The following is a 21,256-nucleotide window of genomic DNA, read 5'->3' as shown; positions in this document are numbered from 1 at the left end:
TCCCCCATTGTGCTGCTCTTTACATGCACATAAGAAAAATTCTTCTCACCCGACCTCACTCCCTTGGCGAGGACACACATTTAGTTGAAAAGAAGCGCTGATGTCAGCGGTCCCTGGCTCACTGGACGCGATTGTCTCAGGGGCCTAAGGGCTGCAAAACGGAGCCTAAGGGACTGCATGTGGCCCGAGGGCCGCGTGTTTGAGACCCCTTTTCTACACTGTGACATTGCTTCAGATATTTGTAGACAGCTATTAAGTCTCCTTTTCGCCTTCTTTTTTGCAAGCTAAACATTCCCATATCCTTTAACCGTTCATCGTAGGACAGTTTGCAGTCCGTTCATCATTCTGGTCGCTCTTCTCTGAACTTTCCCCAGTTTTTCAATGTCTTTTTTTAAAAAGTGGTGCCCAGAGCTGGACACAGTATTCCAGATGAGGTCTGACGAAGGAGGAGTAGAGGGGGATAATTACTTCACGTGATCTAGACTCTAAGCTTCTCTTAATACATCCCAGAACTCGGTTTTCCTTTTTTGCTGCTGCATCACACTGTTGACTCATGTGCAGTCAGTGATCTATTATTACACCCGTCTTTTTCACACATGCTGTTGCTTCGTTCTATTCCTCCCATTCTGTAGATGTAATTTTTCATTTTTCTCGCTGAAATGTAGAATCTTGCTTTTCCCTCTGTTAAATACCATTCTATTAGTCGCTGCCTATTGTTCCTTCTGAATCTTTGCTCGGTCTTCTTTAGTGTTAGCTATCCCTCCTAGCTTTGCATCGTCTGCTAATTTGATTAGTTTACCTTCAGTTTCCTTATCTAGATCATTTATAAAAATCTTGAACAACACTGGGGCCAGGACAGAGCCTTGTGATACCCCACTTGAAATACTTTTCCAACTAGATGTGCAATCATTTATTACCACTCTGAGTACGATCACTGAGCCAGTTATGAATCCACCTAATGTTGCCTTGTCATTCCCATACTTGGTCATTTTTTCAATAAAGATAGTATTAGATACTTTATGAAATGCTTTGCTGAAGTCAAGATATACTGTATCTACCGCATTTCCCTGATCCACCCAGTCAGTGATTCTATCATAGAAGGAAATTAGATTAGTCTGGCATGACTTGTTTGCTACAAACCCATGCTGGCTCTTGTTAATTACTGTATTCTTATCCAAATACTTAGATACATGCTGTTTAATAATTTGTTCAAAGATCTTTCCTGGTATAGAAGCAAGGCTCACTGGCCTGTAATTTTTCCTGGCTCCATCTTCTTTCCTTTTTTGAAGATGGGGACAACATTTGCCATTATTCAATCTTCTGGGACTTCTCCTGTTCTCTAGGATTTTTCAAAGATTCTGGCTAGTGGTTCTACAATTTCCTCTGCTGTCTCTTTCAGTACCCCCCTAGGATGTAATTCACCTGGACCAGGGGATTTAAATTCATTTAAAATTAGCTAAGAGTTCCTCCACCATCTCTCTGTTTATAGATAGTGTAGATTCTTTTAATCCTTCGATAGCACCATGAAGATCAGTTGATGTTACGATTGCTTTCTTAGAGAACACAGATGCAAAATAGGAATTTAAAAGTTCAGCTTTCTCAACATCATTTTTGACCACTTTACTGTTTTCTTCCTGTAAAAATCCTATAGCATCTTTGACTTTTCTTTTGCTTTTGACATACCCCCAAGATAACCAGGTCCTGTGGCTGCAAAACAAGCCTAAATTACCCCTCCTCTACCGTGCTTGACAGTGGGTATGATGCGACAACCAAACACAGCGTACTCTATCAGCACCAACGCAGGCTTTCTCCTGGCAACGCTAGTCTAATTTCAATTGTACGGTCATGCACTTTAGCACTGAAAGGGGATGTCCAGTCACAACATACTGATGACCTTTTCACAGGTCAGAACACCAATATCAGATCCAGGGGTTTGATACCCAGCACCCCCCATTGATCAGATGTTATTTGCTGTAAATGCTTTGAATGCATAAGCAAAGCACAGCTCTATACAATGTGACGCTAAACACAGAATTGTATCCAGACGGATGAACACGTAGGGGGCCCGCGCTGCTGGAGTAAATCAATTCTTCAGAAATGATGATGACAATAACGTTTTTTTATTCACAACGCGTTTCAATGCCATACCGGCGTCATTATCAAGTGGAAAAAACAAATGTCTACGCACTGAATGGAGCTGTGCTTTGCAGCTCGGTTGTGCGCAGTGTTATATATGGTGGACACTTGAAACAAACACCTGATTGGTAGAAGTGCCACGTGTCGGACCCCCACAGATCTAATATTTATGATTGATCCTGCGGACAGGTCATGAATATGTTGTGATCAGACAAACTGTTTAACATGCTAACTTTAGAGTCTGAGCGATAGCTCTTGTTTTTTTTTTGCAATTTCTCTGAGTATTGCGCAGTCTGCCCATGGGGTGAATTTGTTCGGAAGTCCAAAAACGTGGAAAGATTATTTGCAACTGGAAAACATTAAAGAAAGTTAATAATCTTTTTTTTACTGTAGAATGATGGACTCCAAATGCTTTTGTAATAGCCTTATAACCTTACCAATCTGATGTGTCGGCAAAAATTTCAATGCTGATGTCTTTCCTCTAGACCTATGCTCCCCAACTCCCATCCTCAAGGCCCACCAACAGGCCATGTTTTCAGGATTTCCTTAGTATTGCACAGGTGATGGGATTATTGCCTGTGCAGGTACTGTAATTATCACCTGGGCCATACTAAGGAAATCCTGAAAACATGACCTGTTGGTGGGCCTTGAGGACTGGAGTTGGGGAACCCGGCTCTAGACAAGCAAACTGTCAAAACGTTTGCTCCTACAGAGGTGGTCACACTTGCTGATGAATTTATCAAAGGCATTTGATTAGCGGCACCTGGGTGCTACTTACATTCCCTATGGAAGCAGTAAGGGTGGACTTCATTTTTCACACACTGCTTCTGCATTTTGGCCTAGTTTTTATTAATAATGTCAATGTGATTTGTCATGTCTTCTCGCTCATCAGAGATTAGATTTTCCTAATAGTAAAGGGAATCTGTCAGGGGGATAAGTTCTTCCAGCCGTGCAGCCTATTTAAAAGTGTTTTTTTCTTCTTCTGGTGAATTTTACCTGGGGGGTCTCCCTAAGCCACAAAACAGCAGCAGTTTGACCTTTTAAACCAGTTGTTACCACGCTATACCCTAAGAGAAGCTTACCATATTATTTACTTTCTATCCTCCCCTAATAGGGTCACACAATTTTGTGCACTCTTTCCCTCCACAACTTTTATCACAAATTTAGATCAGGAGAGCAGACTGTCAGTCATTACATGTCTCACACTGGTAACGTCCCCTGTCATTTAAAATAAGCTCTGGAGGCAGATTCTCAGGGAGATCTATGTCCGGCCCATAGATCTTATCAACTCATTACATATTAAGAAAAACATGGGTTTCTCTGGAATAAAACATCGGATCGCAGATATCGAGGTATCATTTTATTAAGCTCCCTATGATCTGCATGATCTTATAGACTGTTTAGAAGGGTTGATCCCACTGACAGATTCCATTTAAGAGCTCCTTAAGGATCCGGTGCTTTTTCTATGCCATGATACGTAAACAATAGGTTTCTAACTTAGTTTCTCATATAACTATATATAGCAGGACTACTGGAAATAAAAGGGGTTATCCAATGAAAAAGGTCAGAGGATAAGTGATAATTGTATGATTGCTGGAGGCTACACTGATCATTACAATGGTCTCAAGCCCTCATCTTGGAGAAGTTTTACTGGCGCTGTGATCACACATGTGCATTAGTTCTCTATTCAATGGTTTATGAGACTGACTTAGGTAGCCGCGTGCTGTATTTGATCATCTCTGCCAGTCCATAATGTGCATGTGTTTCCATCAAATTCATCCAAAACAGAGGCTTGGAGCTCTGAACTACTTGTTGGAAGGACACCACCGAGCAAAATTCTTCACTAATTGTGTTGATAGACAATCAATAATTTTTAACGGGATAATGAATTGAGGCAAACCTTGATCATTTATAACAGGCTCAACCATCTCTCGTCAGAAACTAAATGAATTTGCAAATCAGGTGAATGGTTGCAATTATCTTCATTTATAGGAACCAACACATTCACTAGGCAATTACACTTTTGTATCACAATTACACTTTACACAATTTGTCTTTTGTTGTTTGGACAGATGTAAGTTTTCTTATATATCAGTATAGAGCAGGGGTCTCAAACACGCGGGCCACATACGGCCCTTCAGGCTGCTTCATGCGGCCCACAGGCACCATAGACCCCGATCGCGGCCCGGTACAGGGGCCGCTGACAGCTGCACTTTAGTTCAGTGTATTGTCGCGCAGAGACCGGCTCTCTGCACAGCAATACCAATGCCAGCCTATCAGAGGCCAGCAGCTGACATCGGCGTCCCAGCGAAGATGTCAGCTGCTAGCCTCTGATAGGCCGGCGGCTGGCATTGGTATTGCTGTGTAGAGAGCCAGTCTCTGCGCGGCAATACACTGAACTAAAGCGTAGCTGTCGGCGGCTCCTGAACCGCAATCGTCAAGGGGGCTATGGTGCCTGCGGGCCACAGGTGCAGAAAGGACGCCAAGGGAAGAATGGTGAGAAGAATCTTTTTTTTTTTTCTCTTATATGTGTATGTGAAGAACAGCACAAGGGACATTCCTCGAACATGGGGACATTCCTCCAACATGGGGACCTTCCTACAAGATGGGGACCTTCCTACAAGATGGGGACCAGGATGGGTCCTTCCTCCAATATGGGGACCTTCCTACAAGATGGGGCATTCCTCCAATATGGGGACCTTCCTACAAGATGGGGACCAGAATGGGGACATTTCTCCAATATGGGGACCAGGATGGGGACTTTCCTCCAAGATGAGGACCAGGATGGGGACCTTCCTACAATATGGGGGCCAGGATGGGAACATTCCTACAATATGGAGACCAGGATGGGAACATTCCTACAATATGGGGACCAGGATGGAGGACATTCCTACAAGATGGGGACCAGGATGGAGGACATTCCTACAAGATGGGGACATTACAACAAGATGAGGACCAGGATGGGGCATTATTACAAGATGAGGACATATCTACAATATGGGGACCAGTATGGAACATTACGACAATATGGGGCCCAGGATGGGAGACATTACAAGATGGGGACCAGTATGGAATATTACAAGATAGGGACAAAGATGGGGGACATTACAAGACGTATACCAGGATGGGGCACATTACCACAAGATGTTTGCCAGAAAAACTTCAAAATAAAGCATGAAAAAATATTTTACCACTAAAAATGCTGCTTTATATATAAACTGAAGTAAACAAAAAAAGTGCACGTTTGTTATTGGCACATCTGTAACGACCCAAGCTATAAAAAATTAAATAAAACAGCAAAAATGTTCAAAAGGAGTATAGAAAAAAAATGGTATCACTAAAAATGTCACTTTGTACTGCAAAGAATGCGGCCACCCAAATTGAATTTTTTTCCGTGTGCGGCCCATATACCCAGCCGAGTTTGAGACCCCTGGTAAAGAGTAACTGTATTGTAATAATCATCAACTAGATAAAGTGATCGAGTCAAAGACCTCAATATGGCTATTAAAGGGACATGCCACCATGTCTCTGACAAGTGTTTTATATAGTTGTTTTTTCCATTAAGCGTTCGTACGGGTCTAAAAGCATGAATAAACAGGTAGCGTCCTTAATCAGCAGCCAGAGCAGAAGAATTAAAATATGTAATGTTACAGACCACATTTCACAGAAATCTACCAAAATTGATCAAAGCATTAAAATGAAAAAACAGACCTACCTAATGTTCTGGACATGACAGGTAGAGCTGAACTGAGCACCAGGATAGAAACACAGTTCCCAATAATCTGCGATAGAAGAAACACATATTACAATTCCCTACTGAATGAACTTGATTGTATCCATCAGTCATATTACAAACAGGTCCAGTCTAACATTGTTAGGATTCTAAGACATAATTATGGTCTACGTATCTCCTTGGAGCGTGACATGTCTGACATGTCAGTGTAAGGAGACTTATTGGCCATCCAATGCTCCTCTGGGAAATTAAATATGCAAATTGCTCTTCAGAGTGTTAGAGAACTTTAACTCTAGCGCCACCTATTGGAAGCAGCAATCTTAAAAGTCAATATCGACCATTTAATGAGCCTTGCAACATGATTTAGGATAAAAGCCAGACCACAATCTTAAATTTGCAGACGCACGTGTTTTGGGGTGTTGCTCCTCATCAAAGCAAAGCATGAAACTGGATTTGGCTGTATGAGAGGCCTCTGATTGGACTCTATGAGGTAATGTCTCTTCTTGTGGAGAGTGACTTGCCAGTGTAAGGAGACTTATTGGCCAATCAATGCTTCACTGGGAAATTAAAATATGCAAATTGCTTTTTTAGAGAGGAAGAAAACTTAAACTAATTATCAAGCAGGTCAGACTGACACTTTCACAAATATTCACAAATACTTTTCCTGCTGCACTAAAAAATTGTAAGTTAATGGGGATAAAATTTTGATTTTCTACCGGGTTTAATAAGTTATCCTGTATCAATAAGATGGGGGATAATAAATTGATTAATGGGGGATGACCATTGAAAGTCTTACTGATTTCAAGAACAGGGCTGACAGAATGAATGGAAAGAGGTACGCATGCTCAACGCTGCAAATATTCCTCTGTCACCAAACGTCGGCGCATCGGGCGAAATCAACCTGAAAAAGATGCCGTGTGCCATAGCCTTAGGGATGAGCCCACAGGTCACTTTAAAAAAAAAAAAATTGTGCTAAAGCTGCCATGGAGCCATTTGGTTAGGAATCGGTCTTGAAATCACCACATCTGGATCAGAACTAAATCTTTATTCTGTTAATTTGGGAAATTTTAAATCACAATAGGAACAATTTTTTAAGCAAGTCCATGTAACTGTTTAAAGGGGTTCTACAAAATAAAATGGACTCTCCAAATCATTAACTTTCAAGGAGTAGATTGTAGTAATGTAACTAGTGTAGCCGAGAGCAGAAGCGTTAAGTGAGCTCCAGACACCAGAAAAAGGAGAAGAGAGAAGGGGAAAAAAAAGTCATATGGGCAATTAAACAGGACAATGCTTGCTCCTTAGTTACTGACCTCCTCAGCCAGCTTGTGGGAATATCCAACAAAAATAAATGTATACATCTGTGTCAAAGCGTTACTTAACAGTTCCATTCTTCTCAGCCTGGTGTCAGATTGTGCTGTCAAATTAGCCTTAACTTGGAAGACGTAATTGAATGGGCCCCTCCAGTCTTATTTTAATGATTTAAATGTGAATGACGGCCTGTATTCCTCGCAGTAGCCGAGGTTCTTCAGACTTCAAGCCGGCTGAGTGAAGTACAGTTTCGCACAAAGTTACTCATTAGCAATACGGTCCTTTGGGAAGAAAGAAAACTCCCTTTCACCGTTTCTATGGCTGGTTAACAAGCCCAGTAATTGCAGTCTCTCTCTTTTTATCGAATGAATGGATGGCATCCAAATTAAACAGAGCGCACATCCCCTTTTCCCACTCACTCCGCATTTAGAGAATCTTTCAGTTTGTTCTGTTTACGGAGGTAAGAAACAAATGACGATCGCTGCGAAAGGAGCTTGGCTGGTGGATATTGAGTGGGTGCGAAAAGTAGGATGGGGATGACCATCATCTTCATACAGCTTCTTCTCTTACCTTGGTCATTGTTGTGTCATCTTTCCTTGGTGAAAAACTTCCAAAAAAACGCAGGCTGTAGAAGCCGACCACAGAGGAAACCATCAGATAGCTGGGTGACAGTTAAGAATAATGGAAGAGCCGACCGGGAAGTGCTCTGATAGAAACACAAAACACCGTAAGGGCCTGTAGTTTGGCTAACCTGACAGATTCACACCCTCCCGTCACTCCAGGAGATGGATGGGAATCAGACAGAAGACATTGCCTCTTCAAATGCCAAATAACAGAAGAAAAGTGCAGCTGTAATCTGTCAGTATAACAGCATCATCTCTCATGGCTACTTGTGTACACCTAAAATTAATAAAATCTCAATGAGTCGAATAGGCGCCCTACCTTCAGAGGCAGCCTGAAATATCATAGACATCGGCATTGGTGACCCCACTCCTCCATGTTCCTAACCCTAGCTGCACTTAATCCAACTATCTCCATCAGGAACCCACCACAAGCAACCAAGAAAAAGCCAGTCAAATGATCCAATGGTTGAGAGGTCAATCCCTCAAAAATAGTGAGGCCTACAGAAGAAAGTAAAAAGTGGAAATAGGCGACTTACAATGTATGAAACATCTGGTCCCTTTTAAAAGTATGTAATAGAAATGTCACACTTATCTGTCCGACGTGTTTCTCCCCCTATAGTCCAAGATTCTTTCCCCATTAAAATTATATCAAATTTGTTCTTACTTGCCAAAGTGACTTCTGATTTACGTTTTCTTTCTTATTTTTCTTGAGTAAGACCAACATTAATTTTATTTCTTTTTTTATGCGTTACATTCACCCCACCTTTAAATATATTCCATTTTAGGATACTATAGATTTAAAAGGTAATATATATTTTTATTTATTTATTTTTGATCAGGCTAATTTTATTGCACAGCAAACAATAACTTAGCATTTAACAGTGTCAATGATGATGATGACGCTACAAGGTTTGCTCTATGGTGTCAAATGGGGCATCTCTCTATGAAATACTGTATTCTAGTGGCCAATGTGCTTAAAAGGGTTTGCAGGACCCCCACAGATTCTAAGACTGAAGGTGATCCGCCCCATTCACCATTTGTCCCTGTACAGAGGAGCCCCAGCTCCCCAATGTGCAGGAAACATCAGTGTTGCCCCATGGGAAGTGACTAGTCTGTGCCAGCTCCCTGCGCAGCAGGTGGCCAGGGTGCAGCAGGTGGCCAGGGTGCAGCAGGTGGCCAGGGTGCCACTGGTAGGGGGTCTAGCAATATCCTGCACTGCAGATCTTATGCTGATCTTCCCTGTTCCAATGGTTGGCTGTATATAAATGTACGCCCCCATGACAGTACTTGAACAGAAAATCAGACCCATATTCACATTTGTATATGTGTAAAAACAAACATTGATCAGAAGGGTTGTCATCACAAAATGCAAAATATTTAAACTTCCTAATATACTTTTTAACCATTTAGTTAAAGGGGTTGTCCGGTACTTTTTTTTAAGTTGCCCAATGTATTCAGCATGTGGGCATAAGTATCTCTGTAAATACCTTGTGTTGCAGATAATGCCTGTGAGTGGCGCTATCACTGGCCGCTCACAGGCAGCACGTGACCCCGGCTGCAGCCGGCTCTGACATCCGGTGACGTCACAACAAGTGCTGGCAGCAGGGGAGGGTCCCTCTTCCACGTTCCACCGGTGGCTGCTGTGTTGTGGGCGGGGTTATTCCCCTGCGTCACACCCAGCATCCACCGCACGCTCTCCCTCTCCTCATTCATTGGGAAAGCGCGCGGTGGATGCTGGGTGTGACGCAGGGGAATAACCCCGCCCACAACACAGCAGCCACCGCGGGGACCCCAGTGCTGAGTCATGCCTCACTTGTTGTGACGTCAGCGCGGGGTCACGTGATGCCTGTGAGCGGCCACCGATAGCGCCGCTCACAGGCATTATCATTATTACAAGGTATTTACAAATATGCTTATGCCCACATGCTGAATACATTGGGCAATTTAAAAAAAGTACCAGACAATTTCTTTAATTAAGCCATCCCCCTTCATCACAGCTGATGGCGAAACAGAAATGGGGCTGGTTTAGCTGGTGAACGTTGCCAACAGACAGCCCACTCCTAGTCACTTACCTGTGTCAGAACGACGTGGAGGAAGATCCGTGCGGATGTCAAATAAGAAAGTCTATTAGAAAGTTTATTTATTTTACCTTTCACACTCGATAAATGGATTTTTCTGCCCTTTCGCTGAGCTTTAAGAAGCGGTATTTAGGGCTCCAACCATAACCTGGCTGCTATCCATGTCTCTATAACTATCTCATGATAAAGGTTCTTCCATAACAATGAAGGCAGTGACACCGGCAGGATTAAATAATAGGTTTTATAACTCAACTTGAGCTCCAAACTAGCACATTGGACAAGCAGTTTTTTTTCCCCCTAAGAAAAGATCATTAGACGCAGGGACAATATGTTTTACAAAAGGGGAATAGAAATAATTTACACTATTTAATTATCTTGTTTTTTTTTTTTTGGCAAAAAAAACAGAAGCAGCAATGTACAGCCAATGTGAACCAGGCCTTACTCTACTCCTTTCTGCCGAAAAAGCCTCACACTGCCAAAATGGATGCCAGACGGAATATAAAGTGATTCCGTCTTCAGCCGCAACCTCGGGCGGAGGTACAAGTGTGTGCCAGAAACGTCGTGTGAACAGCGCCTTACTGTGATAGTTGTACATCAGATATCTAGTCTAAGATTATAGTAAATTATCTAAGCCAATAAATTCTTAACTTGTCCAACCCTAAAAGACTTGCAAAAATAACCATCTGAGCATTTGGAAAAGATTTTAGTTTTCCACGCACGTACATGGGAATGGTAACCACTATAGTGATGCTTTCCTTGACAGCACAAGGTCACAATTTATTGATAGGGATTGAATAAAACAGACTAAAAAATGTACACATGTATAAGTGATCAGCAAAGGATACAAAATTAATATGATTTCCAAAGTAGCACCAGCAAATCCAAATCTGAATAGTGATGCGTTTCCAATACCTGGGCCCTGGGAAAAAAAAAAAGACAAATGTCATCACAAAATATAATGCAATATATCGACTTAATTTCTATAAGAAAGCTACGCCAACATGAGTCAAATACGAAGCAGGACAAATTCCACTCCATACTGCAGTACCAGGGTTGCAAATAAAAATAAAAAAAGGATCTGGAGTGGAGATTGACAAGATCTGTGAATTTTACACCTGCAGCATGTCAATTTACGCTGCAGATTTCACTCTTTGCAATGCTCCCTGAAGACACCGGTGGAGGGACTACAATGCATACTGTGTAATTACTGAGTTCAATATCTAACAGTATCTAGCAAGTTCCTGAGCTTCATCTAGTGGGGGCTACAGGTAGTCATTGTGTTATTTATTAAAGGGGACCTGCCTTTAAGGGTGCAATACAGACATGGTGGCAGTTTAGGGGACCGGTTGCCTTTCAATCTTTCCATGGAGGAGATTTCAATCTCTCCTTCAGAACTTTCCGGCTCCACCTCGTGTGTCTGCAGTATTGCAGGAAAACATGCCTACACTTAAGAAATGTGTGGCACCCCAGAGGGTCTGGTTGCCACAGTGGTATTGCTTCCCTCAAAAGAAGTAATGCCATGTCTGGAGGCAAGCAGGGGTTTCCCGGTCAGGAACATAACACATGCAACACTTCCTGGCTCTAGACCAGCAAGGGGAGGACCCTCCCCTTGGCAACTGGATCTGGAGGCGGGGTTAGTTTAGCTTAGTGTGAGGAGTTGAGATTAGGACATCGAGGAGAGAGGAGCTAGGGACTGGAGCTGGAGATAGCTAGTCCTAGCTGGACTACACAGAGAACCGGACACCGGAGTCCGAGGCTGTGGGGGATTCCAGACCCAGCAGCAGATACCGCAGGGCAGGAGATTACAGGTCTCCTGGCCCCATCAGACGCCCGGAGGCTCAGCGGCACCGAGGGACCAGCACCGCCAAGGAGGAGCGAGGCATCCACAAGGCCCGAGCTGCCAGCCATACGGGTGAGCACCGCACGTTACACTCAGGGACGTGGGCTACATCACAGCTACAAGCAGAATAGCCAAAGAGAATAGTGAGAACGGCAGGCATACAACTCCACCTGTCCAGGAGGACTCTATGCTTGCTCCCAGACTAACCAGACTCTTATCTCTAGCCAGGACTCCAGTCCAGGCCTGTCTAATTGCTACCAGTAAAGACCCTGGGACTGCACTGCACGGACTCTGTGGTTATTTCTGCACCGCGACACCCTGCACAACCACCATCATCCACACACACTGCCCTGAAGCTAACTCTTCCTGTGGGGAGTTATACCACCTTTGCTGCTATACCACCGGCTTCAGAGGAGTGCTCCACAGCGGCGGTCTCTATTAACCGCACTCCACAGGTGGCGTAGTCGGACATTATAAAAACCCATATACAATTCCCCTTGGATTGACCGCTCTGGGTCACGGACCGGGTCAACGCCACAGTGACTACAACCCCCAGCATCTACCGGCCCGGCACCGGGTACCCCACGGCCCAGGGGGCGCGTCAAATGCTCAAAAGACTATGCATGCACCTTGGGTGTTACTGCCCTAAACTCATGATACTGAAATATTATATATTTATAAGCATACACACCTAAACAGTGAAATTGCAACATCAAGACGTATGAGCCGTAAGGTTATACAGATGGCGGAAATAGCAGGTGTCACTAAGATCTGCAAATTATCAAGTTCCTAGCGTTAGTCCTCCAGTGGCATGATGGAGGGGCATAAAAGGCAGATTGAAAGTTAACTTTTTACCCAACGGAAACCTCAAATTGGATCAAATCTTGTGGGATGATTGCGCGATGCCTCCTATTCGTCGACATGCTATTTATCGCCAACTGAGAGGAATGGAATTCTTGAACCGAGAGACATTCGCTTATCAGTCCGGCATTGGCCGAAATCTCAGCACTGTTCAACGTTGCGTGCCCCACTAGTTGGGAGAACAGTGACAAACTGGGATGAAAGCAAGAGGTGTACAGAAGTGAACCTCTGCAGGGACGGATTTCAGAAGAATGGCCCGTAGTGATCCATTCTGGACCTCAAGTGAAATTAGCCCTCACATACTATGCCTAAGGCATCAAACAATGTCTACACAAACCATCAAAAATCATTTGCACGACATTGGGCTACAAGCCAGACGTCCGGATACACGTGTTCCAATGACCTCATGCCACCGCTCTCAAAAGCGATCATGGTGCAGAGTAAGATGGCAATGGAGGCTGGAATGGAGGTTGCAATGTCATATGAGTGTCATCAGTGTGACACGTACCGGCGCCTGGTAATCAGCAGTACAGTCAGCGCTGTTCCCAAGCGCCGGGTGCTGAAGGCAAGTTTTGTGCCCCAGCTATGTCCAGCAAGTGTAAAAATAAGAATAAAATAAAAAAATTCTTATACTCACCTGTCCGAAGTTGAAAAAATCCAATGTACCACGCTGTAATCCATCTGACCAACAGAGGACTGCACAAGCTGAGGAGCAGGGCAGAATGACTCAGCGAGAGGACCCCCGACTTGCGCTGAGCTCAGTGAGTGAGACAACACCCCTTACTGAGCTCAGCACAGCTCAGGGGCTTACTCGACGCCGTGCTACCATGACCTGCAACGTCTTTAGACTTGCCTCCCATCGAGCACAACTGGAACATCACTGGTCAGCAATTGTAAAGGAGCTGCCAGCAGCGGATCTTGATAATTTACCTGCCCAAGTGCATTCAGTGTGGAAGAACATTCCTCAGACAACCATTAATAACCTCATTGATAGCAGCCAAGGCATGTAAGTGTGGGGATTTCTGTGCGTGGCGCTCATACTCAATACTGAATAAATCGAGAGGTTTAAAAAATTTTCCTTTCCATTAGCATGTCTATCCATCCTGGGATTTCCATAATCCCATGACTTTTTCTTGTTGGTGTTGAAATTCCAATGTTGACGAGAGTGTGTGTATATCTATATACGGTAGATCGAGACACACACACACACACACACAATAGTAGAACCAATTAAACATTATCTGAAAGTATGAAGTGTAACTACTAAAGGAAGATAATTTCTTTAAGAATGGCTTAATGATTCTTGCGGAACATGAATTAATTCCTCCATACGATGAGATCAGAGAAATGGCCAGAATCCAGCTTTCTCTGACTCGCAGACATCCACCAAAGCCGTCTTGCAGGTATCATGAGAAAATCTAGGGCAGGTTCTAAAAAAGAATGCGCCACTGATGCCAAAAATGTAAAACACAGACAACAGCTTGTTTCATGAAATTGTTCTTACACCTGTGCAGGTTTCTACACAAATACAAAACCGACAAGCAAAAGCTCACTGCTAAATGTAGGTAGACACAGAAAAGCTTACAGATTAATTTACAAAGGGAAGAAATCTAATTCCTTCCGTGTGGGAAGTGTAGAAAATGAAAAAAAAAAAACATAATTTGTCTCCATGGTTAAAGGAAAATAAAAAATAAATTGAATGGTAAAAAAAAAAAAAAGTCAGATCAGTATATTTATAATAGCTGTTCCTTAAAGAGTAATGGTCGTTTTAATTTATTTCATAAATTAATAGTGCACATGAAAATAAGCAACTTTGAAATATATCTTATCAGAGAAATCAGCTCCTTTCTCTGCTAAAATTGATCAGTCATCAAAATTCTCAACTCGGAGATAAAATCTGTATTCAATGAAGTCAGACTTTCCCATCACTGAGATAGGAGATAGAATCTTATCAGTAGCAGCATTCATGTAGACGGGAGGCAGGGGAGCTAGTTATTGTGTGTTAGACCATGCTCCTTTTCAGCTAACATGCAGAAGGTGTCTAAAGCGCTATATTATTATATATATATATATATATATATATATATATATATATATATATATATATATATATATACATACACACACAGTTATATGAAAAAGTTTGGGCACCCCTATTAATGTTAAGCTTAATGTTTTATAAAAATTGGTGTTTTTGCAACAGCTATTTCAGTTTGATATATGTAATAACTGTTGGACACAATAATGTTTCTGCCTTGAAATGAGGTTTATTGTACTAACAGAAAATGTGCAATCTGCATTCAAACAAAATTTGACAGCTGCATAAGTATGGGCACCTCACCAGAAAAGGGACATTAATATTTAGTAGATCCTCTTTTTGCAAAAATAACAGCCTCTAGTCACTTCCTGTAGCTTTTAATGAGTTCCTGGATCCTGGATGAAGGTATTTTTGACCATTCCTCTTTACAAAACAATTCCAGTTCAGTTAAGTTTGATGGTCGCCGAGCATGGACAGCCCTCTTCAAATGATCCCACAGATGTTCAATGATATTCAGGTCTGGGGACTGGGATGGCCATTCCAGAACATTGTAATTGTTCCTCTGCATGAATGCCTGAGTAGATTTGGAGCGGTGTTTTGGATCATTGTCTTGCTGAAAGATCCATCCCCTGCGTAACTTCAACTTTGTCACTGATTCTTGAACATTATTGTCAAGAATCTGCTGATACTGAGTGGAATCCATGCGTCCCTCAACCTTAACAAGATTCCCGGTGCCGGCATTGGCCACACAGCCCCAAAGCATGATGGAACCTCCACCAAATTTTACTGTGGGTAGCAAGTGTTTTTCTTGGAATGCTGTGTTTTTTTGCCGCCATGCATAACGCCTTTTTGTATGACCAAACAACTCAATCTTGGTTTCATCAGTCCACAGGACCTTGTTCCAAAAAGAAATTGGCTTCTCCAAATGTGCTTTTGCATACCTCAGCCGACTCGGTTTGTGGCGTGCTTGCAGAAACGGCTTCTTTTGCATCACTCTCTCACTCTTCTCCTTGTGCAAAGTGCGTTGTATAGTTGACCGATGCACAGTGACACCATCTGCAGCAAGATGATCCTGCAGCTCTCTGGAGGTGGTCTGAGGATTGTCCTTGACTGATCTCACCATTCTTCTTCTCAGCCTTTCTGATGTTTTTCTTGGCCAGCCACTTCTGGCCTTAACAAGAACTGTCCCTGTCTTCTTCCATTTCCTTACTATGTTCCGCACAGTGGAAACTGACAGGTTAAATCTCTGAGACAGTTTTTTGTATCCTTCCCCTGAACAACTATGTTGAATAATCTTTGTTTTCAGATAATTTGACCGTTGTTTTGAGGAGCCCATGATGCCACTCTTCAGAGGAGATTCAAACAGGAGAACAACTTGCAAGTGGCCACTTTAAGTAGCTTTTCTCATGATTGCATACACCTGGCTATGAAGTTCAAAGCTCAATGAGGTTACAAAACCACAAAAAGTGCTTTAGAAAGTCAGTAAAAAGTAGGTAGGAGTATTTAAAACAAGAAAATGATAAGGGTGCCCATATTTATGCACCTGTCAAATTTTGTTTGAATGCAGATCGCACATTTTCTGTTAGTAAAAAAAACTTCATCTCAAGGCAGAAACATTACGGTGTCCAACAGTTATTACATATATCAAACTGAAATAGCTGTTGCAAAAACACCAATTTTTATAAAACATTAAGCTTAAGATTAATAGGAGTGCCCAAACTTTTGGGCATATTAATACGAATCTCGTCCAACAGGCCAAGGGCGCAGATACGTATCAATACGCCCTACGTCAGAAAGTATAATTAAATATACAGTACAGACCAAAAGTTTGGATACACCTTCTCATTTAAAGATTTTTCTGTATTTTCATGACTATGAAAATTGTACATCGACACTGAAGGCATCAAAACTATGAATTAACACATGTGGAATTATATACTTAACAAAAAAGTGTGAAACAGCTGAAAATATGTCTTATATTCTAGGTTCTTCAAAGTAGCCCCTTTTTGCTTTGATGACTGCTTTGCACACTCTTGGCATTCTCTTGATGAGCTTCAAGAGGTAGTCACCGGAAATGGTTTTCACTTTACAGGTGTGCCCTGTCAGGTTTAATTAGTGGGATTTCTTGCCTTATAAATGGGGTTGGGACCATCAGTTATGTTGTGCAGAAGTCTGGTGGATACACAGCTGATAGTCCTACTGAATAGACTATTAGAATTTGTATTATGGCAGAAAAAAGCAGCTAAGTAAAGAAAAACGAGTGGCCGTCATTACTTTAAGAAATGAAGTTCAGTCAGTGCGAAAAATTGGGAAAACTTTGAAATAGTCCCCAATTGCAGTTGCAAAAACCATCAAGCGCTACAAAGAAACTGGCTCACATGAGGACCGCCCCAGGAAAGTAAGACGAAGAGTCACCTCTGCTTCTGAGGATAAGTTTATCCGAGTCACCAACCTCAGAAATCGCAGGTTAACAGCAGCTCAGATTAGAGACCAGGTCAATGCCAGACAGAGTTCTAGCAGCAGACACATCTCTTCAACAACTGTTAAGAGGAGACTTTGTGCAGCAGGCCTTCATGGTAAAATAGCTGCTAGGAAACCACTGCTAAGGACAGGCAACAAGCAAAAGAAACTTGTTTGGGCTAAAGAACACAAGGAATGGACATTAGACCAGTGGAAATCTGTGCTTTGGTCTGATGAGTCCAAATTTGAGATCTTTGGTTCCAACCACCGTGTGTTTGTGCGACACAGAAAAGGTGAACGGATGGACTCTACATGCCTGGTTCCCACCGTGAAGCATAGAGGAGGAGGTGTGATGGTGTGGGGGTGCTTTGCTGGTGACACTGTTCGGGATTTATTCAAAATTGAAGGCATACTGAACCAGTATGGCTGCCACAGCATCTTGCAGTGGCATGCTATTCCATCTGGTTTGCGTTTAGTTGGACCATCATTTATTTTTCAACAGGACAATGACCCCAAACACACCTCCAGGCTGTGTAAGGGCTATTTGACCAAGAAGGAGAGTGATGGGGTGCTACGCCAGATGACCTGGCCTCCACAATCACCAGACCTGAACCCAATCGAGATGGTTTGGGGTGAGCTGGACCGCAGAGTGAAGGCAAAAGGGCCAACAAGTGCTAAGCATCTCTGGGAACTCCTTCAAGATTGTTGGAAGACCATTTCCGGTGACTACCTCTTGAAGCTCATCAAGAGAATGCCAGGAGTGTGCAAAGCAGTCATCAAAGCAAAAGATGGCTACTTTGAAGAACCTAGAATATAAGACATATTTTCAGTTGTTTCACACTTTTTTGTTAAGTATATAATTCCACATCTGTTAATTCATAGTTTTGATGCCTTCAGTGTGAATGTACAATTTTCATAGTCATGAAAATACAGAAAAATCTTTAAATGAGAAGGTGTGTCCAAACTTTTGGTCTGTACTGTATATTTAATTATACTTTCTGACATGGGGCGTATTGATATGTATCTGCGCCCTTGGCCTGTTGGACGAGATTCGTATTAATATGCCCTGCTGATCACAGAGGCTGTGCGGGCGCGATCACCGCTGGGTGTCATCAGCTGATCGTCACAGCTGGCACCCGGTACTATGTGCTAGGAGAGGTGCTGCACTGCTCCCAGCACATTAACCCCTGAAATGCTGCAATAGAAGTCGATCGCAGCATTTCCGGGGCAAGCAATGGTGAGATTACCTGCTCTTACCTCCTATCCAGCGTCCCGCAATGTCTGTGCCGGGTTCGGATACTTACCATGGTGACCCAAGACGACATCTGGGTCACCAGACATCAGCAAGATAAGTAGATAGTGCTCAGTGCACAATCTACCTAGCTTGTGTGTGCAAGGGCTCACAGCCTGCACAGCATTGGGGATGATGCTTCATCCTTATGCTATGCAAGCGATTAGACTGCAAAAAATGAAGTCTAAAATGAAGTGGGACAAAGTGTAAAAGTGAAAAAAAAATAATAATTGTAAAACAAATGAAAAAATAATCAAAAAAAATAAATATACTGTATTCATAAATAAATATAATGAAAAAAAACAAAACAAAAACAATAATTTGGTATCGCCGCGTCCGGAAAGACACATATTTGGTATCGCCGTGTCCGGAACGACCTGACCTATAAAACTGTCGCACTAGTTAACCCCTTTAGTGAACACAGTAAAAAAAATAAATACAAAACGAAGCAAAAAACGATGCTTTATCATCATATCGCGATCAAAAACACAAATCTAAATATAAATGGTACCGCTGAAAACGTCATCTTGTCCCGCAAAAAACAAGCCGCCATACAGCTCTATCAGCCAAAAAATAAAAAAGTTATAGCTCTCAGAATAAAGCGATGCAAAAAATAATTTTTTCTATAAACTAGTTTTTATTGTGTAAAAGCACCAAAAGATAAAAAAACTATATAAATGTAGTATCGCTGCAATCGTACTGACGCAAAGAGTAGCGCTGCCTTTTAATTAATTAATTTTACAACACATGGAACGGCATAAAAAAAAAAAAAACTATTCCTGAATTGTTGGTTTTTGTTTATTCTGCCTCCTAAAAATCGGAATAGAAAGCGATCAAAAAAGGTCACGTGCCCGAAAATGGTACCAATAAAAATGTCAACTTATCCCACAAAAAACAAGCAGTCACATGACTGTCGGCTGAAATATGGAATAAAAACCCGATATGAATCTGGTATCACTGTAATCACACCGACCCGAAGAATAAAGTAGTCTAATCACTTATACTGCACGAGGAAAGGAGTAAAAAATAAACTCTAGGGTTAGGTTTTTTCAAAAGTAAAAAAAAAAAAAGAAAAAGAACGACGATATGGCAACTAGTGTTGAGCGCAAGTGCTCGCTACTCGAGTTTGCATCGGGTGCTCGGGTATGCACAGAGTATCGCGGGTGATTGAGTGACATGCTCGAGTCTCCTCCCCATATGTTTTGCAGCTGTTATACAGTCAAAAAACTTTGCAGGGATTTCTTGCCATGCACGAGCAATCCTTGCATGTTTTTTTTGGGTGTCTAATAACCGTGAAACATGAGGGGCGGGGACTCAAGCATGTCACTTGAGAACCTGCAATACTTGGTGCATACCCGAGTACCCGATGCAAACTCAAGTAGCGAGCACTTGCGCTCAAGACTGATGACAACTTATTCAATATGATGACCTAATGTTATCAAATTCTGTGTTGTACCTTTGGGTTCAAAATGTTCACTATACGCCTTGATAAAATCCTTGAGGGGTGCAGTTTCCAAAATGGGGTCACTTGTGGGGGGGTTTCCACTATTTAGGCGCATCAGGGTCTCTCCAAACGTGACATGGCGTTCGCTCTTGATGCCAGGCAATTTTGCATTCAAAAAGACACACAGTGCACCTTCCCTTCTGAACCCTGCCGCGCGCCCAAACTGTGTATTTTCCCCACATATGGGGTATCAGCATACTCAGGGGAAATTGCATAACAGTTTTTGGGGTCCATTTTCCCCTCTTACCCTTGTGAAAATAAAAAAAATGGGACTAAAAGATCATTTTTGGAGAAAAAGTTTTATTTTTTTATTTTCACAGCTCTACGTTATAAACTTCTGTGAAGCACCTGGGGGCTCAAGGTGCTCACCACACATCTAGATAAGTTCCTTGAGGGGTCTAGTTTACAAAATGGTGTCACTTGTGGGGGGGGGGGTTCCACTGTTTAGGCACATCAGGGGCTCCCCAAACGCTGGTCAACTTTTAACCCTTATAACTTCCTAACAAAAAAAAAATTTTGGTTCCAAAATTGTGCTGATGTAAAGTAGGCATGTGCGAAATGTTATTTATCAACTATTTTGTGCGACATATCTCTCGGATTTAAGGGGCTAAAAATTAAAATTTTGAAAATTGTAAAATTTTCAACATTTTCGCCAAATTTCAGTTTTTTTTCACAAATAAAGGCTTCATATCGAAGAAATTTTAACAATATCATGAAGTACAATATGTCACGAAAAAATTATCTCAGAATCAGTGGGATCCGTTGAAGTGTTCCAGAGTAATTACCTCATAAAGTGACAGTGTTCAGAATTGTAAAAATTGGCCGGGAGGGCAGGGAGCAAAAAAAGCGCTTCTGACGTTAGAGGCGCATTGCGCATGCGCAGGATGTGAACGAGAAGAGGGCACATCACAGGGCCCTGTGACATGCAGGGGAGGGGAGGAATATGGAAATTAAGCAGATAGGCGGGGATTTCTTGGCGTCCCCCAGGCGCCAAGCATATGAAAAAGGATTTCATAAAAAGACATTTCTCTGTAATCAGACCGCTAATATGGACAAACAGGTAGGTATATATTTACTTTTCTATACCCTGTATGCCCATATTAGAGGTCTGATAACTCCCAGGGGGTGACAGAATCCCTTTAAAGTTTTTTGGCACAAATCACACCTTTAGTTTGATAAATATGTTCTATTGAGCTTTGTAGTAAGAATATGATAGACTGACGCTCTAGAATAAGTTGTATTTAGGCCATATTCCAAAACCACAATAAAATGCAGAAATTTCACAGCATTTTTCAGAAAACCACTGTGGGGGGAGGGGGGTGGAACATGCATTGGGAACGCATCGTGTGAACATGACCTTATGAAAAAGTACTGTTTTTCTTTT

At 42.3% G+C, this 21,256-nt stretch overlaps 1 protein-coding gene across 2 annotated transcripts in view; it reads right to left on the bottom strand.

The window, feature by feature from the left end:
* Nucleotides 1–21,256, bottom strand: part of LMBR1 (limb development membrane protein 1) — a 158,712-nt gene that overhangs the window by 6,759 nt on the left and 130,697 nt on the right. For both annotated transcript variants that reach the window (XM_073677691.1, XM_073677692.1), the window contains exons 13-15: nucleotides 10,724–10,797; nucleotides 7,748–7,838; nucleotides 5,852–5,918 (exon numbers count right to left, since the gene is read on the bottom strand). In XM_073677691.1, the coding sequence (XP_073533792.1) occupies nucleotides 5,852–5,918; nucleotides 7,748–7,838; nucleotides 10,724–10,797 (232 nt within the window). The remainder of the gene's footprint in view (nucleotides 1–5,851; nucleotides 5,919–7,747; nucleotides 7,839–10,723; nucleotides 10,798–21,256) is intronic.

The sequence above is a fragment of the Phyllobates terribilis genome, unplaced genomic scaffold (assembly GCF_046119375.1).
Source record: "Phyllobates terribilis strain yellow unplaced genomic scaffold, ASM4611937v1 Scaffold_4__5_contigs__length_816908805, whole genome shotgun sequence".
Lineage (NCBI taxonomy): Eukaryota > Metazoa > Chordata > Amphibia > Anura > Dendrobatidae > Phyllobates > Phyllobates terribilis.
The sequence above is the reverse complement of the archived record's forward strand: the minus strand, read 5'-3'. Positions and strand labels throughout refer to the sequence as shown.